The 27041-nt window shown below is 54.0% G+C and overlaps 1 protein-coding gene and 1 pseudogene across 1 annotated transcript in view; one reads left to right on the forward strand and one right to left on the reverse strand.

The window, feature by feature from the left end:
* Window positions 1–9570, forward strand: part of LOC133772952 (putative ribosomal protein uL13-like) — a 28354-nt pseudogene extending 18784 nt beyond the window's left edge.
* KCNK12 (potassium two pore domain channel subfamily K member 12) overlaps window positions 1–26314 on the reverse strand; it is a 47770-nt gene extending 21456 nt beyond the window's left edge. The window contains exon 1 of the mRNA XM_062210199.1: window positions 25924–26314. Coding sequence (XP_062066183.1) covers window positions 25924–26314 — 391 coding nt within the window. The remainder of the gene's footprint in view (window positions 1–25923) is intronic.
* Window positions 26315–27041: the final 727 nt, after the last annotated feature.

Here is a 27041-nt window from a genome sequence, read left to right on the forward strand (position 1 = left end):
TGGTGTAGTAGGTTAAGCCTCTGCCTACAATGCTGGCATCCAATATGCGCTCGGGCTCAAGACCCAGCAGCTCCATTTCCCATCCAGCTTTCTGCTAATGTACCTGGGAAAGCAGGGAAGATGGCTGAGTGCTTGGGCCCCTGCTCCCAACAGAGACCTGGAAGAAGCTCCTGATTTTGGCCTGGCGCAGCCCCGGTCATTGCAGCTATTTGGGGAGTGAACCAGCAGATGGAAGATCTCCCTCTGTCTCTCTGGAACTCTGCCTTTCAAATAAATACTTTAAAAAAAAAAAAGAATTTTACAAACTATTAAATCCTAAGGCCACCTACATCCCGAGAGGATGATGCAATTGATTGAAAGGGACCAGGGCACAACCTGGGCATCAAGACTTTTAAAAACCACGTAGGTAGTTTTACTGTGCAGCCAGGGGTGAGAGCTACAGTTGCAGCTGATCCTTGGAAGGCTTTAAATAACTTTCATAGAAGTGGTTCTCCCCCTGGCTGCACATTACAACCATCTGGAGATCTCTTAAAACATTCAGTTCCCACGCCCGACCTCTAGAGATTCTGACGGAATTGGCCTAGGATCAGGTCTGCACACAGCTTTTTCAAAAGCTGCTTCTGAGCGATTCTGCCATTGCTGCAGCCAGGGCTAAGAACCAGGGGCCTGTAGGCCGGCAAGTCCCACCCTGCCCCTTGAGCCTCAGACTTGCGCATCCAACTGTTACCTGGCAGCCAGCCTGGAAGTGGCAGAGTCATCTCCAAATTAACATTTCCAAAACGGAGCTCTTAACTCCTCTCTCTCTCTCTCCCAGCCACTCCCCTCCCTGATTCTACTGCAGCCTCCCCTGCCTCAGAAAATGGCAAATCTACCCTTCCAGTTGCTCAAGTCACAAGTCTTAAGGCTCCTTCTGCTGCTTTTCTCTCTCTCATCCCTCCTCTCTGATCATCAGTGAATCGTGCCTCTCTGCCTTCAGAACACATCCAGCGTCCAGCACTGACTTTGGACTTGGCCTCGAGGAAGTAGCTGAGTCCAGACCTCACCCCTACCATAATCAACTGGGAAATGGGACAGCTGTTTTCAGATGTTGGAAAACATGTTGTTTAGGACTACAGCCTGGGGAGGGGACACAACCCACACCAGCCCTGCCGCTGCTCTGGTTTTCCGCCTGGAGGCAATTTTTAGCCAACACGAGAGGTAGAGGTCTCCAAACAGAGCCCAGAGGCCTGTGGAATTGAGGGAGGCAGAGATGGGAGCACATGGCAGCAGTAATCTGTAGGGCCGAATGCAGCAGAGGATGGAGCTACGAAGAGCTTGCGCTTCAGAAGCCTGCATGAGGATTCCCTTGGATCTTTGGCTGAAGGAGAGTCTGTTCAAGGCCAGGCAAGAACCACCCCAGGGCTCTCAGGGAGCTGGGACCCGCTGGCGTTCCCACCTGCCAAGGGGGGAAGGTCTCACTATGCGAGCATCCGGGAGCGACCCCACAAAGTTCATGCCTTGATAGCATGACTAAGCTACTCCCAGAGCACAGGCTCTTTTTGATCTGCCTTTAAAAATAAGTCTGTACGGATCTATAAGTAACTGCAGAATAAAGCCCAGTCCTATTTAAAGGAATGCCACGCAGCTGAGCATCAACAAGGAAAATTCATAATGTTCTGATCTCAGCCAAAACAAAACCCCAAGATCCAGACATGTAAAATAAGCAGGAAGATGTGACCCACAAATAACAGATTCAGGCCCAGAAATGCCAGAGTTTAGGGAATTAGCAAAGACATTTAAATAGCTGTTAAAGGGACTGGCACTGTGGCTTAGTAGGCTAAGCTTCCACCTGCACTGCTGGCATCCCATACAGGCGCTGGTTCGTGTCCCAGCTGCTCCTCTTCTGATCCAGCTCTCTGCTTATGGTCTGGGAAAGCAGTGGAAGATGGCCCAAGTCCTTGGGCCCCTGCACCCACATGGGAGACTCAGCAGAAGCTCCCGGCTTTGGATCAGCACAGCTCTGGCCATTTCAGCCATTTGGGGAATGAGCCAGCAGGTGGAAGATCTCTCTCTCTCTCTCCTTGTCTCTCCCCCTCTCTAACTTTATCTCTCAAATAAATCTTTTTTAAAAAAGCTATAAAATTAAGAGCACCTTGAAAAAAGCTGTAATAAATATGTTAAATATACTGAAGATTTACAGGAAAAGATAAAAATGACAAGAGAAAAAACAATTTATAGAAGTAAAATTGATATTTGAAATAAATGTTTTACTACATAAGATAAACAACAGATTAGAGACTGCAGAAAAAGAGATTGAACATGAAGACATAGCAATAGAACCCATCCAAAACAAAGCACAATAAGAAAAAAAGGACTGAAAAATAACGAGGAGCCTTGGTCACCTGTGTGACAATAGAAGATGGACTCACACATTGTGAAATTGAAGCCCAGAAATAATAGGGATGACAAGAATATTTAATAGTAGTCAAAAATTTTCCAAATTTGATAAAATTTATAAACACACAGATCAATCAGCCCAATAAACCCCAAGCACGATAAAAACAAAGAAAACCACACAAAGGCATAACAAAATCAACTTGTTAAAAATTGAGGCATATTGTTTATGGATAGACAGAGACAATGTCAGAAACTATGCAAGCCAGAAAACCATTTCTTTTTTTTTTGACAGGCAGAGTGGACAGCAAGAGAGAGACAGAGAGAAAGGTCTTCCTTTCGCCGTTGGTTCACCCTCCAATGGCCGCCGCGGTAGGCGCACTGCGGCCGGCGCACCGCGCTGTTCCGATGGCAGGAGCCAGGTGCTTCTCCTGGTCTCCCATGGGGTGCAGGGCCCAAGCACTTGGGCCATCCTCCACTGCACTCCCTGGCCACAGCAGAGAGCTGGCCTGGAAGAGGGGCAACCGGGACAGGATCGGTGCCCCGACCGGGACTAGAACCCGGTGTGCCGGCGCCGCAAGGCGGAGGATTAGCCTGTTGAGCCACGGCGCCGGCCTCAGAAAACCATTTCTAATCAAACAATTGACAAAACCATTTCTGAATCAAAATAAAACCCAGCTCTTCAACCTAGAATTCTATTTTTAATTGTTCATTTGGGAGCGAGAGGAAAGGAGAATGCACCCCCACCTGCTGGTCAAGGCCTGCAATGGCCATGGCTGGGCTGGGGCTGACCCCTGGGGCTGGGAACACAGCCCAGGTCTCCCATGGGGGTGAAAGGAACCCAGTTAGTTATTATGCTGCCTCCCAGGGTCTGCACTGGCAGGAAGCTGGAGTCATATCCAGGCATGGGAAGCAGGTGTCTAAACTGCTAGGCTGAACACCCATTCCCCAACCTAGAATTCTATACCCAGTGAATATACATTTTCTAATAAGTGTTCTGGGAGACCTGATCACTTCCCCCTGGTTCCACCAATTACATCCTGGTTCCAGTCGCCATCATCTCTCACCCGGAACAGTTGAGAGGCCGGCTAACTGGCTTCTGTGTTTCTATACTTTGCCCCACTATGTTTTTTTCCTGAATAGTAGTATTGTGGTCTGTACAGGATTTGGCTCTGCAAAGTCATACAGACATTTAAACCTGAAAGTCTTAGGTCAACAATGTTAAGCACTGATGATGGATTAGGGTGGAGGGTTGATCCAGATATGGTGTTGGAGGGCAGGGCCTTGGGCAAGTGGACTGGATTACATTGCTGGTGTGGAGGGGAGGCTCGTGAAGGAGAGACTCACGGACATGCGGGGAGAGACTGCTTCCAGCCTCTGCTTCCTGGCTCACCACGAGAATGCTTCTCCACACCTGCCCCATTGTGTCCTCATCAGACGCCAGACTAATGGAGCCACCTGGTCTTGGACTGTGAGCAGCATAAGCCTTCTGCCTTCCTAAGTCACTTCTCTTGGGCGTCTACTTAAAGCAATGAAATACCGACCATAGACACAGCCAGGGTGATCATCGTGTTCAAGTCCGATCACCTCACTCCTCAGAACCCATGAGTGGCTCTGCATGTCGCCCAGAGCCAAATCCAGAGGCCTTGCCGTGGCCTGGAGGCCCTGCACGATGTTTCTGGCTCTTGATCTGACTTCACATTCTAACACTCCCTCGTACCCCTCCTCCAAACACCAATCTGGCCACGCTGGCCTCCTCGCTGCTCCTCCAACAAACCATCCCAGTTCCTGTTTAAGGACCCTTGCCCTGGCTGGCACACTCTTCCTACAGGTAACCACATGGCCCTCTCCCTCCCTTCACTTCTGGTTGTCACTCAAGGGTCATATCAGAGACAGCCTTTCGGACCACCCTATCAAAGAGCACTCCCACTTCCATTACTCTCTGTGCCCTCATTTTTTTCTTTTTGTGGTCCTGATTACTACCTGATACTTATGCATTTGTTTGTTGATTGACTATCTCTCTCCCTAGAACATTTGGTTCAAACAGTAGGGACTCTGACTACATGTCCAATTCTGTGTCTTGGGACTATATAGCAGTTTCTGGTACATAGTGAGTACTCAGTAAATAGTTGTAGAATAAATGTATGAATGGGATCATATTTTCTGGATGCCAAATTGGAATACAGGACCTCGTAAGTGGTTTGGACGATGTAGAATGGGAGATCAAGTGGGGCCGGAGCTGTGGCACAGTGGGTTAAAGCCCCAGCATCCCATTTGGGCGCCGGTTCAAGTCCTGGCTCCTCTACTTCCAATCTAGCTCCCTGCTAAAGTGCCTGGGAAAGCAGTGGAAGATGGCCCAAGTCCTTGGGCCCCTAAACCCACATGGGAGACCTGGAAGAAGCTTCTGGCTTCAGATCAGTTTGCTCTAGCCATTGCAGCCATTTGGGGATTGAACCAGTGGATGGAAGACCTCTCTCTCTCTCTCGTCTCTACCTCTCTCTGTAACTCTGTCTTTCAAAGAAATTAATTTTTTTTTAAATGGGAGATCAAGTATAAGACACATGCACACATACTGTAACCTTGTCAAGCTTTTCTAGAGTTCCCCATTTCTAGGCTGTTAGAGGCAGAAATCATTGCACACCAGTTCTGGGGAAGGCAGGCCATTGTTTTGAGAGTCAGCTCTAGCCACAGATGGCCCTGTGCATAACTCCAGGTTGGGATGGCTTGTGTCTCACCATGGTAGTGTTACAGGGAAAGCGGGGAAGAAGAGCCAGGGCCTTGCAATGCTGGCTCATCCCATCCTGAGCAGGGTGTCTCCCTGCTCAGCTCTGGGGGAGGGAGCAGGCTCAGAACGTGGGGTACAATCAGAGTACCAGCTCCGAGTCTGCAGCCAGGGTGCCCTTCAGCTATTAATGGCTAGAAAGTTTTATGGAAGAAACATAAAAAAAAAGAAAGTAGGGATTCAGCTGGAGGTGAGGGAGGTTCTAGGGACAAGGACGCCGTGGATTAAGGTCACTGTTGCGCACCAACCTCTGCCGCCGCCTCCCACGCCAGTGCCTTTCCCACCAGCAGGGCACGGGCTGCTGCCCTCAGCAATTTCTGAGCAGGGAGGGCAGGCCGCCTGCTGTGGCCCACTTGGGAGGAGGGACTTCCTCCTGCAGCCTCAGCCTGACTTCACTGCCCTCTGCCCAACTGCAGCACCTGCAGCAGCCTCCTTCCCACTCCCAGAGAAGCCCGCAGATCTCCAGGTGCCCCGTGGAGACCCCAGGCCCACTGGCACCCCTTTCCCTGGACCGTCACGTGTGGCCTCCACGTCAGGAAATGGGGAGGAATGGAGAGCAGAAAGACCGAAGATCCGCAGAGGTCGCCCGGAGCCCTGCCAAGTGCCAATCACTAAATCCTGCCCTTTGCCTTCTGGAAACACCTTTCCCTCCCTCTTCTCCTCCTTTCCAAAGGCCCCGTGACCCCACAGCCCCTGCACCGTGGGCTGCCAGAGAAGCTAATGAGCAAGCATTTATTGCCTCTCAGCCAATTATGAGGATTCCACCTGTGATGTCCTCCCCATGACATCATTGAGAGACTCCTGCATAGCTTCCAAGCCTACCCCTTCATTCAAAGCATGTTCAACAGTAACTATAATGTAACATTTTGACTACCCTAAACCATGAGCCACTTGCAGCTCGGGAAGAAGCCCTACCCACTGACAACCCTCTTGAATGATGTTGGAATCGCTCGGCTCAGAGCTGAGTGCACAAGCCAAGTACATCTTCCTCAAGCATTTACTACTGATGGAGACACGTCAGCGCTTGATGGAGCGAGGGGACAGCTGGCAGTGGGCTGAAGCAAGTGTTGGAGGTAAACAGCCAGAACCAGGGCCTTCACAATGATCTAGTTGTTTCTAGGCAGCCTGGAGAGCAACAATTCAGACTAACTGGATTGCCTGGCTTAATGGCACAATGACACAAGTGACGAAACGGTCAGAATGCTCTTCTAAAACACTCATCAGCATGGTATGCCTCTGCTCAAGAACTTAGAGTGGCTCCCTATTGCTCCCACACCAAGTCTGCACATTTCTGCTGGGCCTTTGAGGTCCTCTGACATGACCCCAAGCTATGAAAGCAGTTTTCACCTGCCGTTGTTCCTTAACTGGCGGAGGGCAGGCTGCTCCAGATCTTGCCCTCACCATTCTCCAGGCCTACCTCCCCTGCAACCTGAGAGAGAGGGCAAAAGCTCTGGGGTCAGAGGCCTCGGCTCAGGGCCTACGTCTGTCACTTACTGTGTGACCTCAGCCAAATTAGCCATTCACAAAAACACGAGTTCACATTAGAGAGCTTATTAAACAACAGGCCAGCTTATGCACCTACATTCATTGCCTCGTATAATCAATTCCTCCAACAACCATGCCAGAGAGGTGGTATTATTATGCCTGTCTTGCAGGTGTTAAAATGTAAGCTTTGAAAGTTAGCTCATTTATTCAATGCTAGGCCAACCCTGACTTCCGGGGACAGAGAGTGGGCAGAGATCAAGCTACAAACCCATGCACCAGGTGATTTCTGAAAGCAGAACACGCTGTTCGGGCACTAAGGCAGGGCGGTGTGATGGACGGTGACTGGTATGAAGGGGGGACCTGGGAAGGCTCATCAAAGGATGACACATTAGCTTGAGGCATAGAGGCTTGAACATCCTTGAGCACAGCAATGCAATGACTCATGGGCAGTGCTCCAGAGGAGTGGGAATTGTGTCAATGCCCTGATATCTAGTAAGTGCAGTGTGGCTGCAGCAGGCTGGGCCTAGAAGAAAGCGATGGTGAGGCTGAGAGGGGACAGGGCCACCTGCTGACCCTGCAGGTCATGGTGCCAAGTGCAATGTCAGGCGATGGGAATCACTGGAGGGCTTCAAATAAGGGAAGGACTTGGGTGAGTCTACACCTTTAAAGACCTCTTTGCTGTGTGGAGAACAGGTTGTCAAGGCTGGGGGCTTGGTTAGGAGACTGACTTAGCTGCCCCAGCAAGATGACGCTGAAGGCTGGCGTAGACTGACAGTAATGGGCACGTGGACAAGTGGATGGATCCACAAGGTGTCTGCAGAGATTTGAGGATGGATTGGATATGCAAGGTTAGGAAGCAAGAAGGCTCAGGACAAGTCTTAGTTGTTGGTGACATTTGTTGAGATGAGAGACTGAGCGAGGAACAATTAAGGGTGGGATTGTGCCCATGATGAGCTACCAGCTTTGGGTTGAGTCTTGCAACCATGAGATCAAACCCACACACCTGCTCTGAGACCTGCCAGCCATCCCTTCCCCAAAGCTGGGGGACTCCTGGCTCTTTTTTTTTTTTTTTTAGGATTAATTTATGGGGCCAGCACTGTGGCATGGCGGGTAAAGCCTCCGCCTGCAGTGCTGGCACCGCTGGTTCAAGACCTGGCTGCTCCACTTCCAATCCAGCTCTCTGCTGTGGCCTGGGAAAGCAGAAGAAGATGGCCCAAGTCTTTGGGCCCCTGCACCCACGTGGGAGACCCGAAAGAAGCTCCTGGCTCCGGACTGGCACAACTCCGGTCGTTGCAGGAATCTGGGGAGTAAACCAGAGGATGGAAGACCTCTCTCTCTCTCTCTCTCTCTCTCACTCTCTCACCCCCTGCCTATCCTCTCTCTGTGTAACTGTGACTTTCAAGTAAAATAAATCCTAAAAAAAATTTTTTTTTGACAGAGTTAGAGAGACAGAGAAAGGTCTTCCTTCCGTTGGTTCACCTCCTAAATGGCTGCTACAGCCTGCGCACAGTGCCGATCTGAAGCCAAAAGCCAGGTGCTTACTCCTGGTCTCCCATGCGGGTACAGGGCCCAAAGACCTGGGCCATCCTCCACTGCACTCCCGGGCCACAGCAGAGAGCTGGACTGGAAGAGGAGCAACCGGGATAGAATCCGGTGCCCCAACTGGGACTAGAACCCGGTGTGCCGGCGCCGCAAGGTGGAGGATTAGCCTGTTAAGCCACGGCGCCGGCCAAAAGAGATTTATTTATTTATTTGAACAGGTTACACAGAGAGGAGAGTTAGAGAGAGGTCTTCCATCCGCTGGTTCACTCCCCAAATGGCTGCGATAACCAGAGCTAGGTCAATCCAAAGCCAGGATACAGGAGCTCCCATATGGGTGCAGGGGCCCAAGGACTTGAGCCAAGTTCTACTGCTTTCCCAGGCCATAACAGAAAGCTGGATCAGAAGTGGAGCAGTCGGGGCTTGAATCGGTGCCCATATGGGATGCCAGCACTGCAGGCGGCAGCTTTACCTGCTATGCCACAGCGCCAAGCCCTAGGCAGGCTTTTAATTCAAGCCAGAATCTGACTCTGCCAGGAGCTGCTGTGGTACTTGGAGCTCACTACGTGGGTCTAGGTTCTGCTGGATTGCCATCCGGCTGGGAGCTGGTGGTTGTGCACTCTGAGGGCGTCAACATTTCTGGCAATTTCGACAAAAATAAGTTAGGTATCCAGCCTTCCTCCACAAGTGGACGGACACCAACCCCTTCCTTACCATTTCCAGGCCCCAAGAACAAGAGCAGCCAGGCTGCCTCAGACCGCCTCAAGGTGTTAGATGGGATCCTGCCGCCCTATGATGAGAAAAAGTGGGTGGGGGCTGGCGCTGGGGCTTAGTAAGTTAAGCCTCGACAGCTGGGCAACACCTCACTTTAAGTCCTGGCTGCTCCACTTCTGATCCAGTTCCCTGCTAACTGGCCTGGGAAAGCAGAAGAAGATGGTCCAAGTGTTTGGTTCCCTCCACGCGTGTGGGAGACACAGAGGAAGCTCCTAGCTTCGGATCCACCCAGCTCCAGGCATTGCAGCCATCTGGGGAGTGAACCAGCGGATGGAAGGTCTCTCCCTCTCTCTCCCTCCCTCTCTCTTTGTAACTCTAACTTTCAAATAAATAAATACATCTTTGAAAAAAGAAAAAGCAGATGGTGGTTCCTGCAGCCCTCAAGGGTGCGCATCTGAAGCCTCCACACAAGCGTGCCTGCTGGGGCTGCTGGCTCCTGAGCTTGGCTGGGGGTACCAGGCAGTGTCAGCCACCCAGCAGGAAAACAGGAGAAGGTCAAGACCCATTACCAAAAGGAGAAGCAGCTCAGGAGGCTGCAAAAACAGGCCGAAAAGAACACGGAAAAGAAAATTAACAGATTTACAGAGGTCCTCAAGAACCCCAGACTCCTGGTCTGAGCCCAGTAAAGGCTTTGTTCATTAAAAAAAAAAAAAAAAAAAAAGAATGGGCAGGAGTCAAGTGTTCTCCAGGTATTTTTCGTCTTCTTAAGTTTTCAGCATATTAGACATCCACGTGGAGCCGTCAGGCAGGCAGTTGGACCTGCGGTTCTGCAGCTTAGCATGGAAGACCAGGACTGTTCATCCGAAGTCAGCAGCAGATAGACGGGATTGAAAGCCACAGGGGGTAAAGCCGAGCAGAGCACACCGCAGCCAAACACGCCACTTCGGCAGAAGGATTATTTTGAGCTGCAGGCCACTAAGAAACAGCAGAAGCAGGAAAATTTACACTCCCCTGTCCACCTAAAGGCAGGACACAAATGTTCCTTTGTGACGGTGTTCCTTCTCCAATGGCTGTTAAGAATGAGGTTATGCAGAGTCTCTTGTCAGCTCACAGAGTGCATGAGATTGTGTGACAAACCTTACTAAAATAAACTACATCCTCCATTAACGTCCCCTCTCACAATTTACCATTGCTCCTGACTGGCAGGGTGCACATTAGGGAGCTGGAGTCAGGAGCCAGACTGGGAAAGAACCTGGATACTACAATATGGGAGGCAGGCACATTAGCTGCCTCCATTTCTCCACAATTTATATTTTTTTGTTTGTTTTTTAAAGATTTATTTACTTGAAAGTCAGAGTTAGAGAGGGGAGGAGAGAGAGAAAGAGAGGTCTTCCATCCTCTGGTTCACTCCCCAAATGGTTGCAATGGCCAAGGCTGGGCTGGTCCAAAGTCAGGAGCCAGGAGCTTCTTTAGGGTCTTCCACTTTGGGTGCAGGAGCCCAAGCACTTGGACCATCTTCTGCTGCTTTCCCAGGTGTGTTAGCAGGGAGCTGGATCAGAAAAGTAAAATGCTTACTACTGGGGCCGGTACTGTGACTTAGTGGGCCAAGCCTCCGCCTGTGACATCGGCATCCCCTATGGGCACTGGTTCGAGTCCCAGCTGCTGCTCTTTGGATCCAGCTTTCTGCTATGGCCTGGGAAAGCAGTAGACAATGGCCCAAGTGCTTGGGCCTCTGCACCCGCATGGGAGACCTGGAAGAAGCTCCTGGCTCCTGGCTTTGGATTGACCTAACTCTGGCTGTTGCAGCCATTTGGGGAGTGAACCAGAGATGGAAGACCTCTCTCTGTAACTCTGCCTCTCAAATAAATAAAATCTTCTTTAAAAAGTGCTTACTGCTTTTTTGGGTTTTCACTTTTTTCTTCCGTAGTATATATAATAAATCTTTGGTCAGTTCAGTGTGTCTTTGGTCAGTTCACTGAAATTAAGAAGGTGGAGGAAAACTGGAGATGAGGTGAGCTGAGACTGGAGACGGAGTCCCAAGGGAGCCTCTGAAGGCTGAGCCTGGGGCCCTCCCACCACGAGAGGGAGCACAGCAAAGGGGACCGAGCACACAGGGCCGAGGGCCAGCGTGAGCAGCGGTCCCCCGGAAGCCAGGCAATGGGGTTTGTGGGAAGGAGAAATGGTCTCTGTGAAACCTGGCTGAGATGCTGAGTGAGCCGAGGACAGGGAAGCCACCACTGGAATTTTCAGGAAGGTTGTGGCTGGGGACTTCCAAGAACAGGCTCAGTGGAAAGGTGGGGGCAGACGCTCAATGGACATGGACCTGGGAAGTGGGGGGCAGAGGCTGAGGAAGGCAGATGGGGCTGGTGCTTTTGAGTTTTCCTGTTTAGGGGAGCACAGAGATGGGGAAGCAGCTGGAAGATGATGCAAGGGTCAAGGGCACTCTATCAAGAAGGAAAAAAAATACATGTTTGCCTATTGATGGAGAGTGAAAATTGACAGTGTGCAGGGTTGGGGCGATGGCAGGAACTAAGTCCCTGAGAAAGGGGGAGGGGGCCCGGCGAGGAAGGCATGAGGGTGGAGGATCCACCCACCGTAACCACAAGAAAACTGCCCCATGCGGTAGGTGCAATGTACAAGAGTCCTGTCTGATCACGTATTTTCTCAATGAAGTGTGAAAGTGACTAGCAGAGAAAAGGATGTGGGGGGCTGAAGGTGGAAAGAGTGGGCAGGTGGCAATTGGACCTAGTAGGGAGCGTAGTGGGGGTGGGCCTCCCGTGTGTGGTGTCCACTGGCACTCAGCATCACCAAGGTAAAGCTGGACCAGGCAGCTGCTTGGGTGCAGGTGAGGCACAGGAAGCCAGCATTTTGACAGCGGCAGAGTGGGCGCTGGGGTGTGGCACAGGGAGACAGGGACAAGGAGGTGAAAGGTTCCCACAAGGGGAGTGATCCTAAGCTGGGTTAGGACACAATGAGGGCCAGCGCCATGGCTCGATAGGCTAATCCTCTGCCTGTGGCGACGGCACACCGGGTTCTAGTCCCAGTCGGGGCGCCGGATTCTGTCCCGGTTGCCTCTCTTCCAGGCCAGCTCTCTGCTGTGGCCTAGGAGTGCAGTGGAGGATGGCCCAAGTGCTTGGGCCCTGCACCCCATGGGAGACCAGGGGGAAGCACCTGGCTCCTGCCTTTGGATTGGCGCGGTGCGCCAGCCGCAGCGCGGTGGCCATTGGAGGGTGAACCAACGGCAAAGGAAGACCTTTCTCCCTGTCTCTCTCACTGTCCACTCTGCCTGTAAAAACAAAACAAAACAAAACAAAACAAAAAAAAAAACACAATGAGAGGCCAAAGAAGATGTGGGAAGTACAAGATAGGAGAGTTAGGGACTGCAGATCTTCTGGCAAAGGCTTAGTATCCTGGGGCCACAGTGGCTGGGAGCTGGGAGGAAGCAGTGGGGAGGTGAGATGTTTGGAGTAAAAATCTCTGAAATCAGTACAGTTCCTGGTCATTGCAAGGACATAGAACTGAATGGCTGCTGGAGCAAGATGGAGAAAACCATGGTCACAGAGTGATCAGGAAGCCGGGATCTTGGGCAGGTGGTGGGGGGAGACTGGAGTGGGGCAGGTTGCAGTGAGCATGAGCATCACTGGGGTGCTGGCAGAGCTGGAGGAAGTCAAAGCCAGGCCCAGGGCCTCCCAGCGCCCTGCCTGGCCACTGCACTGCTCTGCAAGTGGTCTCAGATCCCTTCCATCTTAAAACGGAGATGTGGATAATACACACCTGCCTGCTTGAACAATGCACTCCGCAGGGCTCTGCCTGGCGGTTTCTGGATGTTAGGCCCGCGTTCTAATTTCTGTTCCACCGCTCCAGGAAAGCCTGGGCAAGCACAGTCAGTATAGGGCGCGCCGTCCACCTCAGCTCTTGTTAGGCTCACTAACTCGACATTAGGCCCGGGATCTGGGGCTTGTGTGAAGGAGCAGATGGCAGCAGGTGTGGATGTGCTGCAGCTGCTGGGTGCCTGCCACAAGTTACAGCTCACTTTAAAAGTACTGGGGGTGGGGCCAGCGCTGTGGCACAGAGGGTTAAAGCCCTGGCCTGAAGCACCGGCATCCCATGTGGGCACCGGTTCTAGTCCTCCTCTGATCCACCTCTCTGCTGTGGCCTGGGAAAGCAGTGGAAGATGACCCAAGGACTTGGGCCCCTGCATCCATGTGGGAGACCTGGAGGAAGCTCCTGGCTCCTGGCTTCGGATCGGCACAGCTCTGGCCATTGGGGCCATCTGGGGAGTGGACCAGCAGATGGAGGACCTCTCTCTTTCTCTCTCTCTGCATCTGCCTCTCTGTAACTCTTTCAAATAAATAAATAAATAAATATTTTTTTTGTGACAGGCAGAGTGGACAGTGAGAGAGAGAGAGAGAGAAAGGTCTTCCTTGAATGCTGTTGGTTCACCCAATGGCTGCTGCGGCCTGCGCACCGCGCTGATCCGAAGCCAGGAGCCAAGTGCTTCTCCTGGTCTCCCATGTGGGTGCAGGGCCCAAGCACTTGGGCCATCCTCCACTGCACCCCCAGGCCACAGCAGAGAGCTGGATCAGAAGTGGAGCAACCAGGACAGAATCCGGCGCCCCAACCGTGACTAGAACCCGATGTGCCGTCGCCACAGGCAGAGGATTAGCCTATTGAGCCGTGGTACCGGCCTAAATAAATTTTTTTTAAAGTACTAGGGTACCTGGCTAACTCACAAAGAGGGCCTATGGTGAATCCCTTTGAAAGCTGAAGTTTCCTGTTTTAAAATTTGTATGCATTTACTTTATTTGAAAGGCAGAGAGAAAGAGAGAGAAAGGTAGAGAGAAATATAGAGAGCTCCCATTCTCTGGCTCACTCAAGTGCCCACAACAGCCAGCACAGGGCCAGGTCAAAGCCACAAGCTCAAAACTCAATCTGGGTCTCCTATGTGGGTGGTAGGAACCCAAACACCTGAGCTGTCACCTGCTGCCTCCTAGGAGGTGCATTTGCAGAAATGGAATCAGAAGTGGACCTGGGACTCTACCCCCGGCACTTCAACCCAGGTGTCCCAAGCGGCATCTTGACCACTGTGCCAAATGCCCATCCTGAAACTTCCTTTTACAAAATGAATCACAACCTGCATTGCAAACAGAGTTCTTCATTTCTTTTTCTTAAACAGATGCCTCGGTAGGGTTGAGAATCTTAGAAACGGCTGGCTCTTCATTCAGGTGCACAATCATTCCAAACATCTCTCTGGAGCCCCTCCCATGGGCCAAGCCTGGTGCCAAGAATCAGAGGATATGGCAGGGAGCAGAGGAGGCAGAGACCTTATCTTCCAGGAACCCAGAGTCTGGCAAGGGAGGCAGGTGCTAAACAAATCATCACACACATAATTTCATGCCGTCCCAAGTGCAAGTGTGGGGAATGACAGAGAGAGGTGGTGGGGCAGGGCCTGGCAGCCCCGCTCCTGTGCCCATGTGGCCAGGGCCCTCTCCCCTGCCTCCAGGGCTGGCAGGCCTCCCCCAGGATGGCTCACGCCATCTCAGCTTCCTTACTGGGCCTCCATGTTAGAAGAGACCTCACCGTCCAACAGCCGCACAGCCTCCAGGATGCACCCTGCTCCACGGGAGAGGCCAGTGTGGCCAGCGTGGGCAGGGGTTGTGTTTTCCTTCCCTCCGGGCCTGGGCTGTCCCTGCAGCTTTCCTGGCAGGCCCTGTGCTAGCAGCTAAACAGGCTCAGAATTCAGAGCACCTGGCAGCAGGGAAGGAGACAGCGGCCGTTGGATCAGGGAGAAGTCACACAGTGCAAGTCAGCGCTTGCATTGGTTTCAAAGGCGACTTTCCAGAAAGCTGGGACATCCCATTCCGATATAAACATCCCCAGATATTTCTGGAGGCATTGGAGTGGTGCTGGCCTGGGTGGGGAGGGGTGGCTTTTCCCGGTTCGTGGAGTTGCATGATGTCCATCAAATCTGTGACCCGATACCAGGTTTCTAAGGGCTGTGTCCCGGGGAAGGTGAAAGAGAAGGGCAAAGTGCTGGACTGAGAGGGCTTCCTGATGGCAGAGGGACGCGGCCAGGGCTGGGCTGGGAATCCAAGTCAGTGGGAGCCAGGCCTCCTTGCTCAGGACTGAACCGCTCCCACCGCCCCCCGGCAGAGGGTGGGAGCTCAGAAGCCACGGGTTTGGTTTCCCTCCAGGGGCTGTGGCTTGGCCAGTGTCCTCATTCCTGCCAGGCCCTGGGAGGGTCAAGACAAGGACCCAGCTGAGTCAGAAGCCAGCCAGGGGAGCCCCAGAGGGAATGAGCTGGCTGCCCTGCTGCACACCTGCCAGCCGCAGAGAGATCATTAAACCAATGTCCCAGGAAAGGCGCCAGAGCATGGCCAGCACTTCCAGCTGCAGGGTGGGGAGTGGAGGCGGCGGCACCGGGAGATTCCTGGAGGCCGGCCTGGGGTTGCTCAGTTGCCTTTTTTCCCCCCTTAATTTCCAGCAATCCAAGGCTTTCAGTTTCTCATTCATTCAATTTGCTCAACATATGTTGATTAATCACCTACTCTGTGCTATGCTTTATACACCATGATTGACAGAAACTACCTCTTTAATTATCTCCATCTCCAGAGTGCCCACTTCATAGCTGTCATTCAATGCCAGGCTGCCTCCATCACGGTTATTATTGTTGTAGTCACTGCAGCAGGGCCAGCACCGTAAGACAGAGATGCTGACCTGCAGGAAGAGGAAAGGCACCTTATCCCACGAAACAGGGGCTCACATGGGCGCCAGAGAAGCTGCACCGAACAAGCCATTGCCACAGGCCTGCAGCAGGAAATGAACTTCATAGAAGTCCAATGGCACCTTTGGAGTGGGGCCTTAAAGACCAAGCTCACCCAGCAGGAATTGGAGAGCAGGGGGAGGGAGTTTCCAGGGGAGAGGGCAGCATGAGCAATGGTCCAGGGCGAGAGTGCCTGGAGTGTGGGCTTGGGGGCTGGGGGGAAGAGAGGGTTGGGGTGCTGTGTGATGGGGGGGTGACCAGAGAGGGGGGGTACACAGACAGGTATCTGGTTTCATGTGTTCCCTAACATCTGGGCAGGGTTTGCACCTGCACCTGACCTTGGGCAGGGTCTCTCTCCAATCAGCCAGGCCCAGGAGACTGAGCCTGGGACTAGACACACTCCCGGACCTTTCTAGCTGGTGTGCTCATCGGAGGGCCTCCTTGTTGGGTTTTCTGTGCTGTATCTCTGCCCCGTGTACAAGACTCAGGGGCCTTAGATGCGGGGCCTTCTGTCTGGGCCTCTGCACTGCCCCTCGACAGCAGTTCCCGGGGCTTAGGGGAGCCTCATGGGGAGCCCCGTGCTTGGCAGCTGCACCCACAGAGCAATGCTGGGCTGGAAAGCAGGCAGCCCTCACCTCAGCCTGGCTACGCAGCTGCAGGGAGCACAGCACAGCCCAGCCCGTGCGCCTACAAGGTGCTACAGCCCTAGAGATCCATCCTGCTCCACCCTCACGGCTTGCAGACCTCAGATGGGGCTGCGATGCTTCTCTTCCGTGCTGGTGCACAGTGCAGGGGCAAATCAACCTCGGGTCCCCTCTTCTGTCACTTACTGGCTGTGCAATGCTGAGAATGGCACATAACCTCTCTGGGCTCGTCGCTTCGTCCATGAACTGGGACATCATCATCTCTGCTGTGCTATGGTTTGGGAGAGGTTTCTGAGCAAACACTGTGAATAGGCAAGCAGGACACGAGGTGGGGAGAGGCATCATTCACTGAGACCGAAGATGTTTCAGTTGTCCACTCACTCCCCAGAGCAAAGCCCTGGCCGCTGCATGGTCTGGTCCGGGGCAGGCAGACATTGGTGGGCCCTGCAGCCTCCTCCTGCCCCAGACGGTCAGCCCTGGGGCTTTCTTCACCCACCTGGGGGGCTCTCACCGAAACTGGGGCTGTTTATGGCCGAGCTTCCCCCGAAGCGGCCTCCAGCTGCAGCCCCAACACTGGGTCCACTCCGGAGAAGCATGGCCATGCCTGGCCTCAGCCAGCAGCCAGCTGCTCCACTGCTCTCTGCTTTGTGACCACCCCCTCAGCCTGGGCACTGCCAAGAGGCTCTGGCACGACTGGGAGAGAGGAGGTGGCCAGGGCTGTGGCTGTCCAGGGTGCTGCTCTGGGAGTGGGGTGCAGGAAAGACCCAGTGGATGTGGTCTAAGGGCCACTCTGACCCTTGTTCAGTGAGTCGCCCTATCTCCAGGATACACGGGAGGGGAATGATGAAGACAGTCTGGATGTGGACCCAAGGAAAGGCATTCGGTAAGCATCTTGCGGGCCAGTTATGCACCTGCACAGGCCAGCCACTTGACAGAGATGGCTGAGACCCAGAATTCTGGAGGAGGGGAGTGGAGGCCTCTGGCCACCCTGCACAGTAGGGTGACCCAGCCCACAGGAGCTGGGGCCCCAGCGGGGTTCCCAGGCATTGACCACCAGGATTCCCTCCTTTAATCTTCAACCCCAAGGGGAAAAACCATCAGGATCTTCACTTTACAGGGGAGAAACTGAGGCAAAGACACTTATCCGCTGACCAGGAGCACACAGCTTGTAAGTGGCAGAATCGGGACTGGAACCCAATCCTGTTTCCAGTCTGCATCCATTGCGCCAGCAGGGTCCGAGTGAAGCGTCCTCCCAGACATGAGAACCACATCAGAGTCACAGAGGCCCAAGTGATGCCGGGCAGTCCCTCATCTTGGGAATGAAGATAGGGCCGGTGCTGTGGCATAGCACTGGCTCCATTCCCAGCTGCTCCACTTCCCATTCAGCTCCCTGCTAATATGCCTGGGAAAGGAGTGGGGGATGGCCAAATACCTGGGCCCCTGCCACCCACATGGGAGACCCAGAAGAAGCTCCTGGCTCCTGTTTTTAGCCTGACCCAGTCCTGGCTGTTGCAGCTATATGAGTAGTGAACAGTGATGGCAAATCTCTTTGTCTTTCCCCCTCTCTGCAACTTTGTCTTCAAATAAGTAAACCTTGGTTTTGTTTTTTTATGTTTGGTTGCCAAGTTTTTTTTTTTCTAAAGATTTGAGAAGTAGAGTTACAGACAAGGAGAGGGAGAGACAGAGAAGTCTTCCATCCACTGTGTTACTCTCCAAATGGTCACAATGTTAGGAGTTGAACTGATCCAAAGCCAGGAGCCAGGAGCTTCTTCCGGGTCTCCCATGTGGGTGACAGGGGCCCAAACACTTGGGCCATCTTCTACTGCCTTCCTAGGCCATAGCAGAGAGTTAGATCAGAAGAGGAGCAGCCAGGATATGAACTGGCACCCTTATGGGATGCCAATGCCACAACTGGAGGCTTAACCTACTACACCACAGCACTGGCCCCATAAATAAATCTTTAAGGGAAAAAAATAGAGGAATGGAGAAACTGAGGCAATGGCTGCAGCTGTGTCCTGCCCAAAGCCATGCAGTCAGTGATGGCACAGCGGGGTCTAGGGTACCAGACCCTGACTCGCTGCTGTTTCCCTGCACCTGGGTGACTCAGGTGTGGTCTGGGGGCCAGCAGATAGGCATGGCAGGGAGCTATGCCCCAGACCTACTGAACAGAAACCTACAGGCAGGGTAATGAGATCCCCAGGTGATGCACCTGCACAGTGTGGTTTGGGAAGAACCCCTGGTGCTGCCCTGCCTTCCTGCTCTGTGACACCTGTTACTGTGAGCATAAAGGCATTGTGAATGGATACTGTAGAATTTGGAATGACAAGATCCTGGATGCTCTGTCCCGATCACCTCTAGATGAGCCCCCTGGGATCCAGGGGAAGCAGATGGAGCAAGTCACCTGCTGGTTCCTTCCAAAGGCCCAGCTGCAACTTCACTGCTGACCGGCGAGTGAGCCAGGGGCTTACTCCGGAGCTGGGCACACCCCACTGGCCAAGCCCAGGGAGGATGTGACTGATGGGCAGGGGTCAGGGCACCTTGCATCATAGCCTGGCCACACGGAGAAGAGGCTGAGATCCCTCAAGGAAGGTCTAGAGCTGGCAGTGGCTAAGAATGGCAGTGTTTGAAGTGGAACTGCCTGAGGCCAGAGTCTTACGGCCTCAAGCACTGGTTTGGGGTGAGGTCCTGGGCTTCAGCTCCACTCTGAACTCTGCCACTACCTCCCCTGCCCTACAACGCAGCTTTCCCAGATCTCATGGAAAGTACGAAGCCCCCAGAGCTTTAAGACCACCCCCCAACCCTCCCTATAGAGAAGATCTGCTGTGGTGAGGGTCAGAGCCCAGGACCCTGCCTGGCACACCCGCCTTGGGCTCCCTGCTTGGCAGTCCCTGCTCCAACCCTGGGGCTCCTGGGGAGGTCAGTGGGAGTGGACAGAGGAAGAAAACCGGGGGTGACCACAGGAACGGGCCCATGGCCTTTTGCTGCCTCCCAGCTTCATGGGGTCTGAGCTGGCTGAGCAAGGTTGGGGGGCAGGGGGAGGGGGTCTCCGCTGTCGCTCATGGGGACGGGGCACTTCCTGAATGCCACTTTCAAAGCCTGACCCGAGGCCGTCACCACCACCTTCAGGTCAGGCGGGGGTTGTTGAAGGGACACTGTCACTTCCTCCAGCTGCCTCTGCGGCTCCCCAGACACCCACACCCTCCTCTCTGTACAGTGCAATGCTCCCCCTTCATGCCCAGGCGGCTGCTCAGAACTGTGGCTGCAGCCAGCACTTGTCTCCCCCTCTGAGTGTGTGTGCGTGCGTGTGCGTGCGTAATGGGGTAGCGGGGGTGGGGGGAGGAGAGGTAGATCATACATCTTTAGGAATACTCACACAACTCTTCCTGAGAGCGAGATCTTTTAGCTCATGTGCCCCCCCCCCCCCCGCTATGTGAGTAACCACGGGCAGCCTCTGCCCGCCCTACCAGCTTCAGATAAGGCGAGGAATGAGATGGGTCTCGGAGGAGCTGTAGGGCTCCTGGAAGAAGACTTCCAGGAGTGGGTGGCATCCAAGGGGAGGCCCAGCACTCAGGGCTCCAGCCCCCACCCCAGCTGCAGCAGCTCTGCTGCTGGCTCTGTTTTCTGCCATGGCTGCTTGTTGGCTTCTGTGGGCCAAACGGTCTAAATGTGTGGAGAAGGTTCTGAGGATTTCTATGGCACCCCCGCCGGAACCTCTGGGAGGGTATCTCTGCTTGGTCTGGCATGATTCCGGGCTGGGCTAGGTCCTCGGGCATAGCCAGGACTGAGTGGCTTGAGAGTAGTGCAGAGCACTCCGGGAGCGAAGAGGGTTCAAGTTCCCCTCTGTCTGAGGCTTCGACACCTGCTGGCTGCTCCCAGCTGCTTATCCTTGCCCTTCTCCACTCACCCAAAACTTCTCAAGGGAAGCAACTTTCAAGAAAACAGGGGGCTGAAGATTCCAACGCCAAAGTCTTGTTCAGGAGCAAGCTCAGCGCCTGGAGCTGAGCGCCATCCTGGGAAAACCAAGTGGGTTTGTGGCTTGTTCCCAGGGAGCAATTAGCTGGAGAGCTGTCCGGTTTCTGCAAGGCTTTGGGAGAGACCGGGCAGTTCCTTGCTCAGAGTTGGCCATGAGCACCTTGGAGACAGCAGTATCCTCTGACTCAGCAATTCCCCCACTGGGAATTCATCCCAAGGAAGTATTCCAGAAAGAAAAGGCCATGTGCATAAAGATGATTGCTGTGGCATTACCCAAAATAGCCCCGAACTGGGAGTCACCCCACCATGCAGCAACAGGGGTGGTAAATCAGCACATCCACTCGGAGGAGTGAACCTACCCACTAACCTCAGCATGGGAGGCCAAGCGGAGCCCTGGAAACAAGGAGGATGCTAAGTTGGTCACACAAAGGGAAGGCCTGGGCACACGTCAGCCCGCTCCCTTTCTTTTCCCTACAAAAGCTGTATCAAGGAGGCACAGGGAAGTCTGCAAAGACGGAAAAAGAGTCGGGTTCTGGTGGCGCTATTGTGAGCAATGTGTTCTCTTGGTAAGGAGAATTTGATAACGACTTTGGTGAGGGTCTACTGTGCTGGGTCCGATGCAGGATGCTGAGGCTGGAGCAGTGCATGGGTGTGCATTCCCCACTGGCCGTCTGAAGCCCCACATTCAATGATATATGTTTTTTTCCAAATATCTTTCCTGTGCTATTATAACATCATCTTTCAATAAAACAGAAAACAAAAAAACAGTGATGGGGAGAAATAGCAGAAAAGGCGCTGCTGCCCTCCTGGATAATATACGTCACTTCAGCTACTGGTACCACACCGCCAGCAGCACGACCTGCATGTCAGACCCAAATGTAAATGTGGCAGTAACATTTCAGTCTTAGAATGTCTTAGTTTCCTTTGTAGCAAAAACATTTTCTAAAAATCCATGTTCAAAGAAGTTGGGGGGGGGGAGGTTAGGACTTGTTACTAATCTCATGGCTGAATAATTAAGTGTGCTTAATTCTGAAAGTAGCAAGCTAAATTATGCAGTGCCAAAAGTGACAGCTCTCATATCTACACCATCCCGTCTATACAGCATGATTTTAGCTTTATAGCTACAAAACGCTGCCAGAAAACCCAATAAAAGGAAGCAAAAATATTTCTGTTTATATTAAGCTGCCATTTGAGAAAGACTTTTAAATATGTTCTCTTCTATGTGTAAATCTGACAGCAGATACATAATTATAGCCCCAGGGAGAGTTTCCTTTTAATCTTTTCAAAGTAAACCAATAAAACATCCTTTAGGATGTGAAATGATGGATTAATACTTTATGGCTCACTCTGAGTATCTCTGAGCCAGAGTACTGCCTCCTGGAACATTGCTTAGTGCAGAAGCAACAATGGCCACCCTCTTTATCTTCAGGAATTCATGCAGAGACCCATGGCGCCACAGGCCATACAGGCATCCACGACAGCGCTGTTGTCTTGGATGCTTGTTAAATGCAGGAATGAATAAATACGTGCGGTCGCATTAAAACAAACTGGATTTCAGCCCCTAGGGAGTAAGTCACATAGTGTGAATGGGACAAATAATAATTACCTGGGACTTCACTTTCCATGTAAGTAGGCTATATGAATAATTTAGAGCACAAAGCGGATTTTCATTTGCTTGAGCTATTCAACTACTGCTGAATAATCATGGCAAATTTTCCCGCCGGATCTGGGTGCTGTGTGGACACAGATGTGTTGACACAACTGCCAACCACCCAGCTCTGAATACGGTGCCCAAATGTCAAGACAAATTCCATGGTGTTCGATCTCACCTTGAGTACACACAGCCATTCCTGAATCTTTATGTCTCCTGCTGGTGGAAGACCCATTGCTGCTGCTTCTTCCCGTCCCCTATGCACACTAATGTTCTCAGAATATGAACGTGCACGCACGCACACACACACTGATACCAAAAAAGGTAGGAAGCAGCTGGCCCTCGTCCTTGAGTCAGAATTTGCCAGAAAGTCTCCTACTTGCCAGCGCCCCTGTCTCGGACCTTTTTCAAACTGGCTCTTGCTAGCTCAGCTGTCTCTGACCTTCCAGGTGCTTCTAAACCTGCCTAAACTATAGGATTTCTTTGATCCCTCAAGTTTTCTTTCCACTTAATCAGTTACTGGCCAGACCTACAGGCCAGTTCCTGCCTTGGTATCAGACATACCCCTAGAAACACAAACACCCATTATTAAATACTTCTGTCTCAGAAAAGAATGTTCCCAGCAATTAAATGGTAGGACGTACACCACAGGACTTGGATTCTGGACCTCCCTAAACCCATCATTAACCATGTGACACTGGACAAGTCCCTTAGCCCTATACCACACGGGATCAAACTAAAGGTCCTCTTCTTATTGTGGTCATCTTTAGATGAAAAGGAGCTGCTAATACTGCAGTCCAGCTACCCACATTAGCACATACTTTAACTTTTGTCAGGTAGAATAAGCTCCAGCCATTCAAAATACACCACTGGGCCTGACACACGCAAGACCTCCTACTTGCAGAAGGAAGGAAGGAAGGAAGGAAGGGCTTTCTACACCAAAGTCTAGATGTTGTCATTGAGCTGCGGGTACACCACACAAAACAGAAGTGAGCTGACACTGGCTTCATAGTTGAAGCAAATCATTTTGGTCCCTTGAATTCCACACTGCTGCACACACACTGTGATTGTCACTGATCCAGTGAAACTGAGTACATGTTCGTTGTCCTGTGCACCAGATGAGGTGTCAGCGGGGAATCCTGACTGAGGATTACGGACTGAGCTGTGGCTCCCTGAGCTGGCAAACCCATAAAAAGCAGCAGCAGTAATAATAATTGTCTCTGCAGACTCAGCATTTAAGGCAAAGGAAGAAGGCCAGCATACGAGACACTGACATAGGTAGGCCTTCCCTTACATCTCATCCAGCTACCTTTTGCAAAGAGAAGGCTGATATGGAAATCACGCACTTGGGGACTTATCTGACTGATGGAAGTGACCAATTTCAGTGCCTGGAGCAGTGGCACAGCAGGTAAAGCTGCTGCCTGCGACAGCATCCCATGTGGGTGCCAGTTCATGTCCTGGCTGCGTCACTTCCAATCCAGCTCCCTGCTAATGGCCTGGGAAAAGCAGCAAAGGATGACCCATGTGGGAGACCTGGAAAAACTCCCTGGCTCCTGGCTTCAGCTTGGCCCAGCCCCAGCCATTGCTGCCATTTTGGGAGTGAACCAGAGGATGGAAGATCTGTCTCTCTGTCTCTCCTTCTCTCTCTGTAACGCTGACTTTCAAATAAATAAATAAATCTTTAAAAAAAAGAGTGGCCAATTTCAACCACTGCCCCAGAGAGCCAGGCAGGCGCCACTCCTACCCGTGTGGCTGTCTCGCCATCCCTGCAGGGGGCTAGTTCAACCCTGAGCTGTCTACAGGCTGGTTCAGAACTTTCCCTGCAGACTCTGCAAGCCATGTGCTGGATGGTTCAGGACGAGGCCACACACCTCAGTGGAGGTCGCCTATACTGCCTGCCTACATCTGAAAGCGCAGATCAGGAAAGAACAGCATTCCTTTCTGCTTGACTACAGAACAGCCAACCTGCCGGTAGATTAAAGGCTGGAACATGGAACAAGTTACCAACGTACTCACTTGATTCTGTGCAAAGAGCTGAGAGAGAAGCTTTAGAAGCTGTGGCCAGCTCAGAATCACTGCCTCCAAAGGGGCAGTGTGTGAAAGATTGACGGGAGCTCATCAGAGAGGCACAGAGACCACAGGTCACGGCAATGGGAGCCTGCGTGGATGCTCTCACGGCTTGCAGGGGTCAAGGACACTGACAGCACTTCCCCTGTAGCCTGTGGGTTCCCATAGGAAGCCAGCACACACATTACCAGGGCAAAATGCTGTACCTACCCATATGTGCATGGCTGGCCTTTAGCAAGAGGGTGTGCTTACAAGATGAAGAGCACAAATCAGTAATGAGCTATGAGCACATGACGTCATCCTCCAGGACTAAGCATCTTTAGTACTTTTAAAGCATTTTAAAAAACTCGAGTTGCTATAGCAACTTGATGCAGCTCTTAAAAGGGGATTTTTTTTGAGGGGGGTCATTTTATATCTTCAATCACCATAACAACATGATATAGCTTTTAAGGGTATTTTTATCCAATTTGTGTGCGCTTTGGACTTGGGCCGTATCTGCCTTTCTATTTAAAATCATCAGATCAAGCATGACACATGAAAAATCATTGAAGGCAAGGAAGGCCTTGCACAGACTCTACATATACAGTCAGAGAGACGGCGCTAGCTGCTCCCGCCCGAACACCGCTCCAGCCTTTCTCCCTGCCTCCGAGCAGCCATCCGCAGCAGCTGGCACTAGTCGGTGAGTCCAGGCGCCTGTCTCGGAGCTGGAATACCAAACCACACCAGAGCCCACCATGGAAGGTGTGCCATGGACTCTCTCACTTCTCAGCCCAGCAAATCCACCCCCCAACCCCCACCCCCACCCCCGCTTCAAAAAAGCGCACCACCAGGAGACAGCGCCTTGCTGGACGGGAGGTGCATCCCCCCAGCCTCAGACTGGAAACTGGAGTGGGTGGGACATAGAGTGCCGTCAAAGCGTTGAGGCTGCATTCCTTCCGCACTCCATCCAGGTGAGTAGCCGGGCAGGCTGGTTGCGGAGTGGATTTCACAGGACCCCCAGGGCCCAGGGAAAGGGCTGGTGAGGAGGCGAAGGTGAGTGACAGGAGAGGAAAAAAGAAGGAAGGGGGTGGGCTGGGGAGCAGCGGGGGCTCCAGGCTCCGGAATCTCTACGGAAGCGGCAGACTGGGGGGCGGGGGGGCATACACACAGCAGGGTTGGCAAGGTTGGGAAAACATCAACTGCGGATACCAAAAGTATAAAGGATGATGGGAAATACAGGGGAGCTATCCCTTCTCTAGGCAACCCCTTGGCGCCACTACTGGCTGGGAAAAGTGGCCAGGGAACACGAACCGCGACCGAGAAAGCGGAGGAGAGGCGGGGGTGGAGACGGGGCAGAACACCCAGGGAGGGCGCAGGACAGCGGCGCTGCAGTCCGGGCTTTACCTGGGAAGAGGCAAGGTGGGAGAAGCGGGTGGAGGGGAGAAGCAGGGGAAGCGATTCCCCCTCCCCAAGGGGAAAGGTCAAAGATGAAAGAGCAGGGCGTGGGAAGGCAGAGGAAACAGCGCTGGGCGCCCGGGCACAGAAGGCTTTCAAAACGACCTGGGTGAGGAAACTGAGGCCCAGCGGCCCCCGTCCTGCACGTTCTCCCCCAGAGGAGAAGCCAAGTGCACGGAGCTCAGGTCAGGGGCCGGCGAGTTCTGGAGCGCGGGCACCAGGGTGAGGATCCCCCGCTCCGGCCACACTGCCTGGCGAGTCATCGCTGGGGGAGCGCCAGAGACGGGGCTCTCCGGCCACCTCCCGCGCCCAAAGCCAGGAGAGATGCGGAAGGAGGAAGGGCGCGCGCGCGGAAGGGAGCGCGCGGGACCAAAGTCGGCAATGGGGCATCTCAGGCAGGCACGAGCCTTGCGGGCGCGGGCCGAGCCGCGGAGCAGGGGACGGGGCGGCAGGTGACAGACGCGGAGGGGAAAAGCCGCGCACGCGGCGTGCCGCTCACCTATGGTCGACACCACGGTGCCCACGAAGTAGAAGGCGCCGGGGAAGTCCCAGCGCGGACGCAGCGCGTCGGCGCGGACGCCGGCGGCCAGCGCGGCCTCGTAGTGCCGGAGGAAGGCGCGGAGCTCCGGCTCGGCCACGCCGTGCGCCGCGCTGAAGTTGCGCAGCGTGGCGCCCCAGCGCGCCCGCGCCTCTGCCTCGCCGGGGCTCTCCAGCGCCGAGAAGACCGTGGCGCCCGCCACCAGGTAGAGGCCGATGAGCGCCGCCAGCAGCACGAAGCGGCCGGTGTCCTCGTTGAGGTGCGAGCGGCGGCAGCAGCAGCAGCAGCAGGAGGGGCGCGGCAGGCGGCGGCGGCAGCGGCGGGGCGGGGGCCGGGGGCTGCGGGAGGACATGGTCCGGAGCTCAGCCCCGGGGCCGGGGTGGCGCTCGGGGCCCGGGCCGCGACATCCCCCCGCGGGAGCAGGAGCGTGAGGATGGTGGCCAGGGCTCAGGGGCTGCTGAGGAGCCCCTCGCCGCCTCCCCCAGAGCCCGGACGGCGGCGCGCCTCCGCCTCCTCCCCGGCGCTCAGGCCACACACGGGTTCCGCGGCCCAGCGGGAGCCCGGGCTGGGGCGCTCCTGTCCGCGCCCCGACGCCTCGTCGGCTCCCGCGACTCCTTACCCGCCGCCCTCGGGCGCGGGGCTCCGCAGCTAGGCCCCTGCCGCCCTGTGGCCGGCGTCCGCGGGGCCCCGGGCCTCATACTCCTCTCCGGACAGGCCGCGGGCTGCGGGCGGGGCGGGCGGTGGAGCCCGGACGCCTAGGACCGCGACGCGGCAGCGGGGCGCGGAGAGGGCCCCCGGGGGCGTCCCATGAGGCGTTCCCGGCTCGGCGGCTCTCCGGCGCAGGCCGCGCGGGCAGTCCTGCTCCCGCCCCCGGGGCTGAGCTGGCGGCGTCGGCTTCGGAGGCTCAGAGCGGAGCGGAGTCCAGGGAAGCGCTCCCTTCCCAGCTCCAGCCGAAGAGGCGCCCGGCACAGAGAGGCGGAGTCACTGGCGCCCGGGGCGGGGAGTCGGGGAGGGGTGAGCTGGGGAGGGAGGGAGGGTGGAGAGTCGGGCTGCGGCGACGCCTCGGGGCCGCTGGGGAG

Source organism: Lepus europaeus, chromosome 13, assembly GCF_033115175.1.
Source record: "Lepus europaeus isolate LE1 chromosome 13, mLepTim1.pri, whole genome shotgun sequence".
Taxonomy (NCBI): domain Eukaryota; kingdom Metazoa; phylum Chordata; class Mammalia; order Lagomorpha; family Leporidae; genus Lepus; species Lepus europaeus.